The 17,489-nt window shown below is 37.6% G+C and overlaps 1 protein-coding gene across 1 annotated transcript in view; it reads left to right on the forward strand.

The window, feature by feature from the left end:
* Window positions 1-17,489, forward strand: part of MGA (MAX dimerization protein MGA) — a 99,684-nt gene that overhangs the window by 19,153 nt on the left and 63,042 nt on the right. Inside the window, 3 exon segments of the mRNA XM_028506376.2 lie at window positions 10,400-11,345; window positions 12,891-12,969; window positions 13,089-13,184. Of these exon segments, the coding sequence (XP_028362177.1) occupies window positions 10,400-11,345; window positions 12,891-12,969; window positions 13,089-13,184 (1,121 nt within the window).

The following is a 17,489-nucleotide window of genomic DNA, read 5'->3' on the forward strand; positions in this document are numbered from 1 at the left end:
GTTTTCCCCTACATTTTGGGAGTTAAATGTATTGAAATGTGAAGATACTATGACAAGTATTCTTAAGTGTCGATTCTAAGTTAGTTGAGGTAGAATGGCATTTATGTATGAATGTACATGAAAACTGAGATGATAGGGAAAGAGGAAAGAAGGAGCTTGTTTTGATTAGCCTTTAAAAGCAGAGAAAGGGCCCTGGCCTGGTGGCTGAGTTGGTTTGGAGTACTCCAAAAAGGTTGCTGGTCAGGGCATATAACCTAGGTTGCAGGCTAAAGCCTTGGGGCATGTATGCAAGGCAACCAGGCCATATTTCCGCTTTCCTTTTTCTCTCAGCTCTCCCCTTCCCTTTCTCTTCTTCCTCCTCTCTCCTCTTCCCCCTCCCCCCTCTCCTCCTCCTGCCCTCCCTTCCCCCCTTTCTAATATCAATAAATATATTGGGTGAGGATTAAAAAATAATGAAACAAAGCAAAACTGGAATGTGATGATTGTAAAACTACAAATTAGAAATCATTGAATTGCTTATGTAACTTATAAACTTAATTTAAAGAACAGATAAAGAAATAGCTGTTTTCACAAATTAAGTGAGATATTTGAAAGGGAGAAGTTGTTTTGTCTTTCACATTGAAGCCTGTAATCCATTTGGCTTAGTTTTTGTGTATGGTGTGAGAGGAGGATGTGAAGGCTCCGCTTTTTCCATGCAGATGTCTAGGTGCTCTAGTACCATTTATTGGAAAGACTTTAGTTTCCTCATGAAAATGCCCTGGCATGTTGAAAAATCAGGTGACTATATATATTGGATTAAATTTTGTTCCATTTCTGTATTCTTTTGCCAGAACCATATGGCCTTGATGATAGTAGGTATAAATCTTGGAATCTGGTAGTATAAGCCCCCAACTTCCGACAGTATATAGAAATACAATTGATTTTTGTGTATTGATCTTTTTTTTTAAAGATTTTATTTATTTTTAGGGAGGGAAGGAAGGGGGGGAGAGAGAGAGAGAGAGAGAGACAGACAGACACATCAATGTGCAGTTGCTGGGGGTTATGGCCTGCAACCCAGGAATATACCCTGGCTGGGAATCGAACCTGGGACACTTTGGTTCCCAGCCCGCGCTCAATCCACTGAGCTACGCCAGCCAGGGCTGTGTATTGATCTTATATCTGATGATCTGGCTAAATTCATGTATTAGATTTATTTCCTTTGGATTTTCTACATATACAATTATGTTGTCTGCGAACAAAAGTTAGTTTTCTTTCTTTCCAGCCTTTATGCCTATTCTCTCTTTCTTCCTTTATTGTGCTGGTTGCACTTATTTTAATAAGTTAAAGCTAAATTTTGAGAGTGGTCATTTATGTCTCCTGATCTTACAGAAAATTATCCAATACTTCTAATTTTTTTTGTAATTCCTTGTATCACACGGAGAAACTTATCTTCTTGTCCTAAATTTCTGAGTATTTTTAAGAATGAATGTTGAATTTTATCACCTGATTTTCCTGTATGTATTGAGGTGTGATATGTTTTACTTCCTTTGTTAAATACAGTTACATTGATTTTTGCAGGGTGTGGGGGTAAGGGCTAGAACTGCTATACCAGCCTTGCATTCCTAAGTAAACCTGGTCACGAGGTTTATAACATTTTTAAGAATATTGTTGGATTAAATTTGCTAAAACTTTATCAAGTACTTTTTGCACCTAAATTTGTGAAGGATATTTGTTGGTGATTTTATTTCTGAGATGTTGGTCTCAGGGTTATGCTTTATTCACAGAACAAGTTGTAAATTGTTGCATTCTTATGTATTTCTGAGTGTGTGTAAGATTGGTATTTTTTCATTATATGTTTGCTAGACTTCATCAGGGAAACCATGGAGTTTTCTTTGTTGGGAGGTTTCAAATCACAGATTCAATTTTTCTGTTGTTTTCTATTTCATTGATTTTGCCCTCCCTCCCCCCAATCTATATATTTTTTTGCTTTTGCCTTAATTTACCTATTTTAGACCAGGGGTGGGTAGACTTAAGACCTGTGAACCATAACTTGCCTAGTGTATTTGTGTGGCCTGCACACTAAGAATGGTTTTTATATTTTTAAATAGTTGGGAAAAACTAAAGAATAATATTTTATCGTGTGTGAAAATTATGTAAAATTCAAATTTCAGTGTCCATTTACTGGACACCGCTATGTTCACTTTGGTTTCTTTTTATTGCACAGTGACTGAGTTGAGTAGGTGCATTAGAGACTGAATGAACCTCAAAGCCCAAAATTTTTATAATCTAGCATTTTACAAAAAATTTATCAACACCTGAGTTACTGATTTTAGACCTTTTATTTAAAGCTATAAAATTTCCTCTGAGCACTGCTTTAGGTGCATTGTATAAATTTTAGTGTGTGGATATTTGTTACTGATTTGTAGCTTGATTCTGTTGTTGTCAAAGGACATGTGACTTAAAACGCAGAACTTTATCATGACATTATAGGCTAGCATATGATCTGCTTTAGTGAATACTTCAGGTGCACTTAAAAATGATGTATGTATTGTACAGTTGTTGGATGTAGTGTCTCATGCTCTATGAAGTCTTACAGGGAAGTTTGATTGGTAGTATTTTTGTTCAGTCGTCTATATCCTTACTGAGTTTTTTCCTTCTTTTGGTCTGTATGTCCTGTCGGGTACTGAGAAATGTGTGTTATAATCTCCCACTATAGTTGTGAATTTGTCTGTTTCTCTTTTTAGTATTGTAAATTTTTGCTTCAAGTATTTTGAAGCTATACGATAAGGTATACTTCTCGGTATATTGAGCCCATGAAATTTTAGTAATGCTCCTTCTTATCTCTGATGGTACGCTTGTTTTCAAGTCTTCTTTGTCTGGTATTATTGAGCCATGGTGGCTTTCTTCAGATAGATACTTTGCATGGTTTTATCCTTCCTTTTACTTTCAATCTATCTGCGTTCTAGAATTAAATGGTGTTTTCTTTTAAAGATTTTATTTATTTTTAGACAGAGGAGAAGGGAGGGAGAAAGAAAGGGGAGAGTAAGAGAAACATCAGTGTGTGGTTGCCTCTCACATGCCCCCAACTGGGACCCTGGCCTGCAACCCAAGCATGTGCCCTGATCGGGAACCGAACCAACAACTCTGGTTTGCAGGCTGGTGCTCAATCCACTGAGCCATAGGAGCCAGGGCCAAATTGTGTTTTCTTTTAAGCAACTTAGAGTTGGGTTTTTTTTCTTTGTCCACTGTTCAAATCTCAACTTTTAATTGGACTCTTCTGTTTATTTAATATTATTACTGATATAACTGGGTTTTAAACATTTTGATATTTTCTGTTTTTCTCATCTGTTCTTCGATTATCCTCTGTTTTCATTTGGGTTGAGTTTTTAAAATTCTGTTTTCATTGCCTGTTAGCTTTTTAGCCAACCTCAATTTTTTTTTCTTGTGGTTGTAGTAGTAGTCTGCTCAGGTTGACATAACAAAGTACTATGGCTTAAACAACAAAAATTCTACTTTCTCAAAGTTCAGGAGGCTGGAAAGTCCAAGAATACGCTTTTGGCAGCATTTTCTGTTGAGAGATCTCATCCTATCATGCAGACAGCTACCACAGAAGGGGAAAGATTTCCCCACCTCTTTTATCTCATTTAATCTTGATTAACTACCTCATCAAGACTCTTATGTATAGGCACATTGGAGGTATGATAGGGCTTCAGTGTATGAATTTGGGAGGGACACAATTCAATCCATAGTAGTAGTCATAGAGAATATAATATGCATTCTTAATTTCTCAGGTATAATTAAATTAACATAACAGTTTATGAACAGCTAATGTCCTTATAGTTTATATCTTTGTTATAAACCCCCCAAACATTATTTTGTTTTCAACAGTCAATAGTCATTTAAAGAAGTGTAGGAAAAGCAGTTTTTTATATTTACTTGTGTATTTATTTGTTTCCTGGGTCTTTTCATTTGTTCCTGAATTCATTTTCAGATAGGTTCATTTCCTATCAGTATGAAAAACTCCCTTTAGTATTTTTGTTTTAAGTTTAAAAAAATTGAGATGTAATTCATTGCCATAAAGTTAATCCTTTAACGTGTAGATGTCAATCCCCGGCTGGTATGACTCAGTGGATTGAGTGCCGGGCTGTGAACTGAGAGGTCGCTGGTTTGATTCCTTCTTAGGGCACATGCCTGGGTTGTGATTTGGGTCTCTGGTTTGGGGCATATGACAGGTAACTGATTGAATTATATCAGTGTTTTTTTTTCCCTCTCTCTCTTTCTCCCTCCTTTCCTTGTTTCCTGAAAAATAAATAAATAAATAAATAAACAAGATCTTTTAAAAAAGTATATATCTCAGTGATTCTTGGTATGCAAAATTGTACATCTATGACCATAGTTATTTTTAGGACATTTCCATCACCCCTCCTCCCCAGATCTGTGCCATTAGTCTCTACCCATTTTCTTTCAGCCACTCGTCAGTCTCACTTCAATCGTAACACGACCACCAATCTCCTTTTTGTTTCTGTAGATTTGCCTATTTTGGACATTTTTATAAGTGGGATTATATATGAATTTTTTTGTGCTTGGTTTTTTAGCATAATGTTTTGAAGGTTCATCCATGTTGTAGCATGTATCAGTACCCTATTCCTTTCATTGCTGAACAGTATTCTATTGTGTGGATAATACCACATTTTATTTGTCCCTTCATCAGTTGATAGACATTAAAGTTGTTTCCACTTCTTTTCTATTACAAATAATGTTTCCATGAACACTTGTGTGCACATTTTGGTATGGAAACAGTTTTGAGTGGTGATAAGCCCATTCTTATCCAGTGGATTGTCTTGGCATTCTTGGGAATTGAAAATTGATTGATGCTGGTCAAGATGGAGGGATAAATAAACATGGCTTGCTTCTTCATACACCACAGCAAAAATTACAACTAAACTGCAAAACACTATCACTCAGAATCATCAGAAAATAGAACTGTGTCAAAGTCCAACAACCAAAGAATTAAAGAAGTCACATTCATCTAGACCTATAGGAGTGGGTGGAGACGTGGAGATGTGCAGAGACAGGGAGTGCAGGTGGTCCCACACCCATGTGTGATGGATAAAAATCGGGAGGGATATCTTTGGAGCAAGGGATCCCAGCCCCACACCAGACCACTCAGCCCAGGATTCCAGTGCCAAGGAGCTGAGTCCCCACAACTTCTGGTTGTAAAATCAGTGGGGGTTGAAGCAGTGGAAAAAACTACTCAGGTGTCTTATCTTAAAGGGCATTCATCAATATTAGGACTTAGGCTGACTTACTTCCTGGGATCCATCACTGGGGCAGCAACTGTAAGGGCACCAGTGGCATATATGGAGAAACTGAAGTGTTTGGCATCAGGGCGAATGCCAGAGGACAGCTTCCTCCCAGACAAAGCTCCAGAGCCACGCAGCACCACTGTCCCCTTTCTGAGCCCTCCCCCTCACAGAGCCACAGAAAGGTGACACCATACAGGAGACTCCATCAACCTGGTTCACAGGGGTTGCCCCACCTTGGCAATTACCTAAGGCTCCCCCCTACCCAGTTTACCCCTGTGCTTTTCTACAAAAGGCCATGATACTGAGTCAGAGCAGCTCTACCTATTAAGTACATATAAGCACACAAGGGAAGCTGCCAAAATAAGACAAAGGAATATGGCCTACGTGAAAGAACAGAACAAAACTCCAGAAAATGAACTAAACAAAATGGAGATAAACACTCCATCAGATGTAGAGTTCAAAACTGGTTATAAGGGTGCTCAAGGAACTCATTGGGTACTTCAATGGCATAAAAAAAGACTCAGGCAGAAATGAAGGTTACACTACGTGAGATAAAGAAAAATTTCCAGGGAACCAGTAGTGGAGTGGATGAAGCTGAGAATCAAATCAGTGATTTGAAACATAAGGAAGAAAAAAAGCAATCAGAACAGCAAGAAGAAAACAATAAAAAAAAAAAAAGAAAAGGGATAGGATAGGCTAAGGAGCCTCTGGGATAACTTCAGATGTACCAACATTCAAATTGTAGGGGTGCTGGAAAGAGAAGAAAAAGCAAGAAATTAAAAACTTAATTTGAAAAAATAGTGAAAGGAAATTTCCCTAAACTGGTGAAGGAAATAAACTTCCAGGAAACACGGAGAGTACTGAACAAGATGGACCCAAGGAAGCACACACCAAGACACAGCATAATTACATTACCCGAGATTAAAGATAAGAGAATCTTAAAAGCATCAAGAGAAAAGGAGACAGTTATGTACAAAGGAGTGCCCATAAAACTATCAGATGATTTCTCAAAAGAAACCTTACAGGCCAGAATGGGCTGGAAAGAAGTATTCCAAGTCATGAAAGGCAAGGACCTATATCCAAGATTACTCTACCAGCAAAGCTATCATTTAGAATGGAAGGGCAGATAAAGTCATTCTCAGATAAGGTCAAGTTAAAGGAGTTTATCATCACCAAGCCCTTACTATATGAAATGTTAAAGGGATTTAGCTAAGAAAAGATAAAAAATACGAAGAGTAAAATGACAACAAAGTGACAACTATCAACAACTGAACCTAACACAAAAACAAAACCAAATTAAACAAACACCTAGAACAGGAACAGAATCACAGAAACAGAGATCACATGGAGGGTTATCAGTGGGGAGTCAGGGTGGGGGAGAATGGAAGAAAAGGTACAGAATAAGAAGCAAAAGTGGTAGGTACAAAATAGACAGGGAGGAGTTAAGAATAGTACAGGAAATGGAGAAGCCAAAGAACTTATATGTACAACCCATGGACATGAACTAAGGGGTGGGGGAATGCTGGTGGGTAGGTGCAGGGTAGAGGGGAATAAAGGGGAGAAAAAAAATGGGACAACTGTAATAGCATAATAAAATATACTTTGAAAAATAAAAGTAAATGATGAGAGCTAACATCCTTGTTTTGTTTCTTTTTTTCCATTTTTTAAAAGAATTTTATTTATGTATTTTCAGAGAGGGAAGGGAGGGGGAGAGACAGAGAGAGAGAGAAAGAAACATCAATGTGCAGTTGCTGGGGGCCATGGCCTGCAACCCAGGCATGTACCTTGACTGGGAATCGAACCTATGACACTTTGGTTCACAGCCTGCGCTCAATCCACTGAGCTACGCCAGCCAGGGCAACTTGTTTTGTTTCTGATCTTAGGTAGTTTTTCTTGTACAGTCTGAGCTCTCTCAGTTGTCTGAAAATGTCTTCAGCTTTGAAGGCTTGTTTGCTATATTTGGAACATTAAGTTGACTCATTTATAGCGTCATTTAAAAAACAATTTTATTTATTTATTTTTTAGAAAGGGGATGGGAGGGAGAGAGGGAGAGAAACAGGGATTAATGAGAGAAACATCAGTTGTTGCCCCTTTACATACCCCTAATGGGGGACCTGTCCTGCAACCCAGGCATGTGCCCTGATCGAAATGGGACTGGTGATCTTTCAGTTCACAGGCTGCACTCAGTTCACTGAGCCACACCAGCCAGGGCTAAGTTGGCTTTTTCAGTACTTTATGATGGTTGTCATTCCACTATCTTTTGGTCTCATCGGAATGAGTAGTCAGTCTGTTCTCATTTTTTAAAACTTTTTTATATATTGATTTTTAGAGGGTGGGGGGTAGGAAGGGAGCCAGAGAAATATGTTTGTTGTTTCATTTATTTGTGCATTCATTGGTTGTTCCTTGTATTTGTCCTGACCAAGGACCAAAACTGCAACCTTGGTGTATGGGGTTGATGCTTGAACCAAGTGAGCTACCTGGCCAGGGGTGTTGTTTCATTGTTGTTCCTGCAGTGTAATATGTCTTTTTCCTCTGCTGCTCATAAGGTTTTCTTTCTCTGGTTCCTTAATTTTCAGCAGCCTGACCTTGTGTGCCTAGGTATGCCTTTCTTTGTATTTGTCCTCCTTGGTGTTTCAACTTGGAGATTCAACTACTTGAATCTGTGGGTTAAAGTTTTACTTTTGGAATATTTTCGTTCATTTTCTCTTCAAGTCTCCCTTCTGCCTTTTTGGAAGTGTAGTTACTAATATGTTAGATCATTTGTTGTCCTACGGTTCTCTGACATATTCCCCCCCGCCCCCTTCTGTTTCTCAGTTTAGGTAATTTACTTTAGTAAATTTCAGCTCACTTCACATTTCTGATTTTAAGGGTGGGATTGGACTTGGGATCTAAGTGTTGGGAGAGTACAAGTTCTCTATTTAGTGCAGTCTTGCTGTATCACTCTTGCTTATTCTGCAGAAGTCCCCTGGATTGGTGGAAGTGAGCACAAGTTTTTCTGTTGGGGTCTTCCAGATTTTCTAGTCTGCTCATATTCAGACATTAAAAGTTTGACTGGCTTCTCTGTGTTTTAGCAAAGATCCTTTGCTTATAGCTGCTCTTTTCTCTGTTCACTTATGTTTCAGGCAATGTACATGGTACTCAGGGTTGAAAGCAGGAGCAATCTGTCACCTAGAGAAGGCTGGTTCCTCTTGGAATTCAGTTCATTTAGTCTTATTTGTGTCCAGGTGTTCAATGGCTTTAAAGAATTTTTTTTTAATGTAGTGTTTTCTCATTGTTACAGCAGAAGTTAGGGCTTTTGTGATCTTCATCATTTTTTAAAATCTTCACCTGATATGTTTCTATTGATATTTAGAGATACAAGAGAAAGATCAGTGTGAGAAACATTGATGGGTTGCCTCCTAGTACACACCCACACTGGGGATCGAACCTTACTTAACCTAGATATGCTCCATGACTGGGGATTGAACTTGCAACCTTTTTGGTGTATGGGACAATGCTGCAACCAGCTGAGCCACCCAGCCAAGGTGTGATCTTCGGCATTTTAACTGGAAGTGAAAGTCCTCCAATGAAGGATTTTCGAGTCAGGTCAAGATCTTAAGTAAGTTGTACAAGAACAAGTGACTTACACATCCTTAAGATACATTGGGACAGCTGATATGCTTTTAATGATTAATTTGGAGGAGAGGGAAACTAAAAAATGATTGTTTTTTGAAGAATTACAAACACTGAATCTACCTGTGTTATACGTACTTGTCTTCAACTGTGTATGCTACCGTTTTTATTTTGGAGGAATTAATATTAGATTCTTTATACCACAGGTGGCAAATACAAGGCCCATGGGCCGAATCCTGACCCCCATCTTGTTTTATCTGGCCCAGCACCTTGTTTTCTACCAGATAGCAGTGCTGAGCTCTCGTTTAACTGTTAAGGAATAGTTACATTTATACAGTCCTGAAATTACATTCGGCCCTTTGAAGGCAACTGTGAGGCTGATAAGGCCCCTGTGAAAATGAGTTTGACACCTCTGCTTTATACTGAAAGTGAATTTTTCAGTTTTGAAGTTGAAAAACCAATTTCACAGCAACATTGTGAATATACTAAAAAACTACTGTGTTGTACTTTTTTAAGTGGTGAAAGTATTATATTTGTTATAATTTTTTCTTTTTTTATATATTTTTAAAGATTTTATTTTTATTTGTTTTTAGAGATGGAGGGGAGGGAGATAGAGAGAAACATCAATGTGCGGTTGCTGGGGATCATGGCCTGCAACCCAGGCATGTGCCCTGACTGGGAATCGAACCTGCAATGCTTTGGTTCGCAGCCTGCGCTCAATCCACTGAGCTACGCCAGCCAGGTTTTATGTTATAATTTTTTCTTAATTTTAAAAAGGGAAAGTTGAGCAGGCAGTTGAAAAGGCCCTTCCTGATGTTTATGGCAATTCTTAATTATGTTTGACATTTGTTTGCTTTTATTGGTAATTGTTAATCACTGTGTAGATATCTTGAGTTTGATTTTGCTTCAGTGTCAGTTGACGGTTTTCCCTTTCTTTTTATTGTTTCCAGTTGACTTTTACAATTGAGTTTATTTGCTCTGGCTGGTGTGGACCAGTGGATTAAACACTAGTCTGTGAATGGAAAGATGGCCAAATTGATTCTTGGTCAGGGCACATGCCTGGGTTGCAGGCCAGGTCCCCAGTTGGGGATGTGCAAGAGGCAACAGAGCCATGTTTCTTCACAGATTGATGTTTCTCTCCACTCTTTCTCCCTCTGGTCCCCCTTTCTGAAAATAAATAAAATAAAAGAAAAATAAAATTGAGTTTATCTGAAAAGTACTATTAGGAAAATAAGTGTTATATCTTTTTGATTTAGTGATAGGAGGGTCACTGTTAAAACTTACTCTTTATTTTATGTATATATATATATTTGAAATTGACAGAAAATATGGCATGATGTTGATAAACTGATTTTGAGATCCTTGTTATACACAGTGTTTCTTGAGGAATGGCTCATGAAATCTGATGTGTTACTTGGTTTCGAAAAACCTTTTTTCCCCCCTCCTGAGTCTCATTTATGGTAAGGTCTCTTTAACTAAATCTCTCTTCCTTGTCACTCTAGACTTGTTGCCAACAATTTTGAAGATGGTTCCCATGCAGCATCACCATTAGATCCAAATGGAAACTTCAGTGTTGTCATTAAAGAGGAGCCTCTAGATGATTACGACTATGAACTTGGTGACTTTCCAGAAGGAGTCACTGTGAAACAGGAAGAGACAGATGAGGAAACAGATGTATACTCAAACAGTGATGATGATCCTATACTAGAGAAACAGTTGAAGAGGCACAATAAAGTTGATAACCTAGAAGCTGACCATCCATCTTCTAAATGGCTACCAAATAGCCCATCAGGTGTTGCTAAAGCTAAAATGTTCAAATTAGATGCTGGAAAGATGCCAGTAGTCTATCTAGAGCCCTGTGCTGTCACCAAAAGCACAGTGAAGATTTCTGAGCTCCCTGATAACATGCTTGCTGTATCTCGGAAGGATAAATCTTTGTTGACAGAATTAGACTATTTGCCTACGTACATAGAAAATTCCAATGAGATTGGCTTCTGCTTAGGCAAGGAATCAGAAAATGGTCTTGGAAAACATTCACCAGATCTTGGAGTGGTACAGCAATATTCCTCACTTAAAGAGCCTCAGTGGAAATATCCTGATATTTCTGACAGCATGAATACAGGAAGAATACCTGACAATTCAAATAGTTCAGCTGGGGATTCACTTTTAGGAAAAGAGGACTTAGGCAGAAAGAAAACAACTATGCTTAAGATTTCAACAGCTCCCAGGACTGTGAATGCTAATCATAATGCTCCTCAAAATGTCACTGGAAAAAGAGGAAGGCCACGAAAATTGAAACTCTCTAAGGCAGGGCGACCACCTAAAAACACAGGAAAATCTTTAACTTCTACAAAGAGTATTCCAATGGGCTCTGGGAGTACTTTTCCAGATGTGAAGCCTGATTTGGAAGATGTGGATGGTGTTCTCTTTGTTTCCTTTGAATCGAAGGTAAGGTTGTCATTTCAGCATTCTTTCTAGGGCCAAATAATTATTTTTGAATTGTATAATTCAACTCAGAATCTAGTTTTTGTGAGTACATCCATTATGTAAAGGCATGTGTGTGGGAAGCTGAGTGTCTCCAAAATGTTTGGTTTAGTTAGTAAGCATCTCTTAAGATACTTTGTTTGAATGAACTTAAAAATTTGTTTGCTTTGATCTCAGTTCATGATTTTTGTGCTGTGTAGCTGGAGTTTTTTAAATCTTCAGATCTTATTGGAATTTTCATTACTCCCCCCCACCCCCCAAAGAAACAGAATCATCTGCTGAAGGATGCTCCTTGTAGTATATACTTCGTCCAGTAGGTGAGTGTTCTAGGAAGCCACCTGTATCAGTGTACCAGCTGGCATTCATTCTTTCAGCATATTTGACCATTTCATGGTGGGTGATTTGCTACTGCACCTGCCTACACCACGCTGAGTGTTCAGCAATTTTTGACCAAAAAAATGGCATGACCTCCATGTCCCACTCTCTCTGTTCACTTGATCTCACCCTAAACGACTTTTTTTTTTGACTTCCCTGGATGAAAAGACCTTAAAGGGAAATGTTTTGCCGATGTGGAAGAGGTTAAGCAAAAATAGCAAATGCACTAAAAGTGACCAAAATCCAAGCTTTCAAAAACTGTTTTGAGTAGTGGGAAAAAGTCTGTTAGGTGTATTGCATCAAATAGAGAGTACTTTGAAGGTGACTGAAGTTTAAACATGTAAGAATGAATACACAATTTTTTATAAGTAAATTGCTGTCTTGGGGGGCCCTCGCTTGTATATGAAAAGTTTATTAACTTTTTTGGGACACCCCATCCCCTGATTTTTATCAGCAATAGCAGAGTGCCATTGGAGAACCAGATATTAATAGTCTTATTAATTATACTGTCTTATACATGATTGTTTCTTTATTTTATTCCATCTCTTAAACTAGATTATTTTTTGTTTAGGTTTTTATAGAAGCTTAGTCTATAGGTCTAAATTGTCTACACCAAGGTTGAATTCTTTCTACTTGGCTTTTCCTGCCTTCCTAGTTAATTGCTTAGTAAACTGTCTTTTTTTTTAACATTTTATTTATTTACTTTTTTTAAAGATTTTATTTATTTTTAGGGAGGGAAGGGAGGGGGAGAGAGGGGGGGGGAGAGAGAGAGAGAAACATCAATGTACGGTTGCTGGGGGTTATGGCCTGCAACTCAGGAATGTACCCTGGCTGGGAATTGAACCTGGGACACTTTGGTTCCCAGCCCGCGCTCAATCCACTGAGCTATGCCAGCCAGGGCTAGTAAACTGTCTTTACATAGGCTTTAAGAAATCTTTATGCAGATAGGCATAAATACAGTTTTGGATCAGTTAGTTGCATATATTCAGATTTTTTTGCTTTTTGTTTCCTTCTGATTATTAAAGTGACATTGATGTAGAACATATAGAAAATATTAAAAAACACCAAAAAGAGAAAGTGCTCCTGGTTAAACTTTTGTAAGTGATATGAGCTACATTTTTGTTTTAAATATAGGAAGCTCTAGACATTCATGCAGTTGATGGGACAACAGAAGAACCCTCTAGTCTTCAGGCATCAACCACAAATGACCCAGGTACTACATAATGATATAAAAAGAGAGCTGTATTTGGGGTTTGGCTCTAGAAGTGAAAGATGCAACATTCATTTTTCTGTAGTACATGCTAGTGCACTTCATCATTGTTTTCTGAGTAGGTTGCAGAGCAAGAATTTCCCAGTTGGAAAAGGAATTAATAGAAGATTTGAAGGCCTTGCGGCACAAGCAGGTGATACATCCTGGACTTCAAGAAGGTAATAATCTCTAAAAAAAAAAAAATACAGGCTAGTTTTAAGTTTTGTTCTCTTTCTCCGCTCCTTCCACTCTCTTTCCTCTCCTAGTCCTTCCTGTTTCTCCTTTCTCCCTTTTCTGTTTTATCTTCTTGCCCTCCATCCTTAATTTTGTTTCTTTCAGTGCCTCTCTCAGCTTGCATTTTTCTTTCTCCATGATTTCCCCACTTAAAAACATGTCTAGGTCTTTTACCCTAAGAGAAATCCTGTTCTAAAGATATATAATATCTTATGCATTAAAAAAATCTATCATGATCAACCCTGGCTGGCGTAGCTCAGTGGATTCAGTGCTCAGTGAATTCAGTGCGGGCCTGCTAACCAAAGGGTCACCAGTTTGATTCCCAGTCTAGGGTGCATGCCTGGGTTGTGGGCCATATCCCCAGCAGGGGATGTGAGAGAGGCAACCACACATTGATGTTTCTCTCCCTTTCTCCTTCCCTTCCCCTCTCTCTAAAAGTAAATAAATAAAATCTTAAAAAAAAAAGAACATGCAAAGATTACAAAACTGATTTTAAAAAAAGTATCATGATCAGAAAGTGGTATTTTTTGTTTCTTATAATATTTTCTTCCCTATTTCTCATCTTTTAAGTTTTGGTTGGTTTTGTTTCTGTGCCTTTTTGGGGAGAAAGGAAGCATCCTACTTATTCTCATATACTTAGTGATATGTTTAGGTGTGTAAATAGAAGAATATTTTTTCTCATTTTGTGGCTATAAACATTTCATATATTTTTTGTATTGCTTGGGACTTAATTTAATTTTTTCATTATGTTTTGTTGTAATGGATTATTGGCCTTATTACACTGTTTAATCCTTTTTTAAAAAAATATTTTATTTATTTATTTTTAGAGAGGGAAGGGAGGGAGATAGAGAGAGAAACATCAATGTGCGGTTGCTGGGGGTTATGGCCTGCAACCCAGGCATGTGCTCTGGCTGGGAATCGAACCTGTGACACTTTGGTTCGCAGCCCGCGCTCAATCCACTGAGCTACGCCAACCAGGGCTTAATCCTTTTGTTTTAAATAATGAGATCTATTACACTTATTGCTATTATAGTAACTACTGAGTTTTCCATTTGTGCTGTATGCAAAAGATTGTAAGCCATGTTTCAAGTTTTAGTTTTTGGATCTTTGATTTAAGGTGTGCTCCGTGGAGTAGTTTATTGAGGTTTTAAAAAAAAAGATATTTATTTTTAGAGAAGAAAGGAGGGATAAAGAGAGGGAGAGAAACATCAGTGTGTGGTTGCCTTTCATGCTTCTGCTGGGGACCTGGCCCGAAGCCCAGGCATTTGCCCTTACTGGGAATGAACCAGTAACCTTTGGTTCACAGGCCAACACTCAAACTACTGAGCCATACCAGCCAGGGCTAGCCCCACTTTCCAGTGAACTCTAATGTGAGACAGGGAGTTTCTCCCCCCTTCACAGTCTTCACAGTATTTTATAGCTAGAGGTCTTGAGTCTTTAGTTTCTTGGTCAGGTCAGCCAGCCACTCCTTGCCTGTTGAAGTAGCTGCATAAATTATTTGGAATTCTTCTGCACCAGAGATTGTCTTTAAAGTCTTCTCCATTTGTTTATTCATTTATTTATATCAATAGACTCATCAGTTTTAATGTTAAATTCCTTTAGACATTCTTTCCAGAGCTCTCTGCCTCTTCCTTTTTTATTTTTTTAAATCCTAGTCTGAGGAAATGTTTATTGATTTTGGAGAGTGAGAAAGGTGGGGAGAGAGGGAGGAAGAGAGAGATAGGTTGCCTCCCCTACTCTCCCCAATTGGGGATTGAATCATCAACCTCCGTATGTGTTCTGACTGGGAATTGAACCCGCAACCTTTGGTGCATAGGACGATGTTCCAACTGAACTATCCAATCAGGGCTTTGCAGATTTTGAATCTAAAGATTTTTTTTCTGTTCTGTCTTTATGGGTCTGTCTTGCAATGGTATATAACATATCTTTAAAAAATATCTCCTAATATGGTAAAAAAGCAAAAGCATTTAAGAGTATAATTTTGTTTGAACTATTGCATGTGGAAAGGATTTTATTTTGGGGGGATATGCTTTTTATGAATTGTTTCTGTGCCTTATTTTCTGTAAGCCAGAGTTACTCATATGAAACCAACTAAGTCTATGTTTCATGTATCTGTTACCAGGTAAGGAAATGTTTGCAGGTTGAACTTTTAGGATAGCCTCAGTAAATTAAATTGGGAGTTACTTAGAACAGTGTTTATGTGCTATTCACTTCTACTTTGAGGGCTTTGAAAAAGTATGTATATTTAAAATAAATTTGGTCTTTTTTTGTGTGTGTTTGTTTAGGATTTGATACCACTTTTGAGGGAAGATGGTAGTTCAAAATAAAGTCAATGCAAAAAGAAAATACGTAGGAAAAACAGTCTCTAAATTTATTGTATGGTTCTAGATTTTGCATGTTTAGCAACTTGATTGGGTACAGTTTTATCAACTTTCTTTTTTCTACCTTTTCTGTGATCATTTGTTTGATAGTTTTTGTCAGTGATAATAATGGAATGTTGTTTTCTTCTGAACGCACTACAGTATTTCATTTTATTCTTTGTTTAGGATTCAGTTCTCACTTGAATTACTGTATTATCTTGCTTTCTGGTTCCACTCTGCTTTCCCTCCCCAACTTTCCTAGTTAATTCCTACTTATTCTAATTTAGAAATTACACCCTGTGAAAAGTTTTACCAGATTTTCTTGAGCTTTTCAAATATCATTTCTGTTTGTTTACATCTCATAGGACTTACTTACCTATTGTAATTATTGGGCTGGCCAAAAATTCCTTTGGTTTTTTCCATACAATGGCTCTGGTAGCACTTAGTTGTCTTTAATATCATTCAAAACACTTTTGTTAGATTGTATTGTGACAGTTGTTATATCAGTGTGCATTTAAAAACAAAATTTGTAATTTTTTTTAAAGATTTTTATTTATTTATTTTTAGAGAGGGAAAGGAGGGAGATAGAGAAACATCAATGTGCCGTTGCTGGGGGTCATGGCCTGCAACCCAGGCATGTACCCTGACTGGGAATTGAACCTGAGACACTTTGGTTCGCAGCCCGCGCTCAATCCACTGAGCTACGCCAGCCAGGGCTGAAAATTTGTAAATTTTTGTTCAGCCATTTTAATATTAAAAGATGGACGAAATTACACAACATTTTCGGCATATTATGCTTTATTTCAAGAAAGGTAAAAATGCAACTCAAGTACCAAAAAAAGAGATTTGTGCAGTATTCGGAGAAGGTGCTGTGACTGATTGAACGAGTAAAAAGTAGTTTGTGAAATTTCATGCTTTGCTGGATGATGCTCCATGGTTGGGTAGACCAGTTGAAGTTGATAGCAATCAAATTGAGACATTGATTGAGAACAGTCAACATTATATCACGCATAGCCAACAACTCAGAATATCCTAATCAATAAAGTTACTGGTGAAAATGAAAATTGTGTCTTTTATTTTATGGAAGAAACTAAGTGGACTTTTTGACTAACCCCATACTTTAATGAGACATTTGGGAAAACATAACAAAATAGCTCTTTGAGGTCTGGGAAATGTCCTTTATAACCATCTGTATGAACAGAATACTTCACAGAGAATATGTAGTAAAATTCTTAAAACATAAAACCCAGTGTGGTGGATTGATACTTATTTTACTGGGGGAAAACCTAAACTTAGGAGAAATTTAGCCCTAAAACAGGATTAGAAACCAGTTATTTTGAATCTTAACCTTGTTTTCTCCCCAGTAGATTGGAAACATGGGGAAAGAATGTTTTATTAATGTTAGCTTTAATCACATGTGATAAAATAAAATAAAATTATTTTAAAGAACTAAATTATACATTAAAACAATTGCTATCTTTTGTTCAGATAAGTCCTGTGTGGAGAATATACAAATTAGCCATAAGAATTTGTAGCTTATATTTTACCTAGTGTCTTTTACCTTTTAGATAAGTAGGGTGTAGTGTAAACCTTTTATTGTAAACCTGTACCTATGACTTTCATTTAAAAGAATTAAAAGAAAAATGTTTGTTTATGCCCTGGCTGGTGTGGCTCAGTGGATTGAGGGCTGGCCTATGAACTGAAAGGTCGCCAGTTTGATTCCTAGTTGGGGCACATGCCTGGGTTGCATGCCAGGTCCCTAGTTGGGGGCGTTCGGAAGGCAACCAATCTATATTTCTCTTGCATATTGATGTTTCTTTCCCTCTCTTTCTTTTTCCTTCCTCTTTCTCTACAAAGAAATAAATAAAATCTTAAAAAATGCTTATTTTT

Source organism: Phyllostomus discolor, chromosome 1 (genome assembly GCF_004126475.2).
Source record: "Phyllostomus discolor isolate MPI-MPIP mPhyDis1 chromosome 1, mPhyDis1.pri.v3, whole genome shotgun sequence".
Lineage (NCBI taxonomy): Eukaryota > Metazoa > Chordata > Mammalia > Chiroptera > Phyllostomidae > Phyllostomus > Phyllostomus discolor.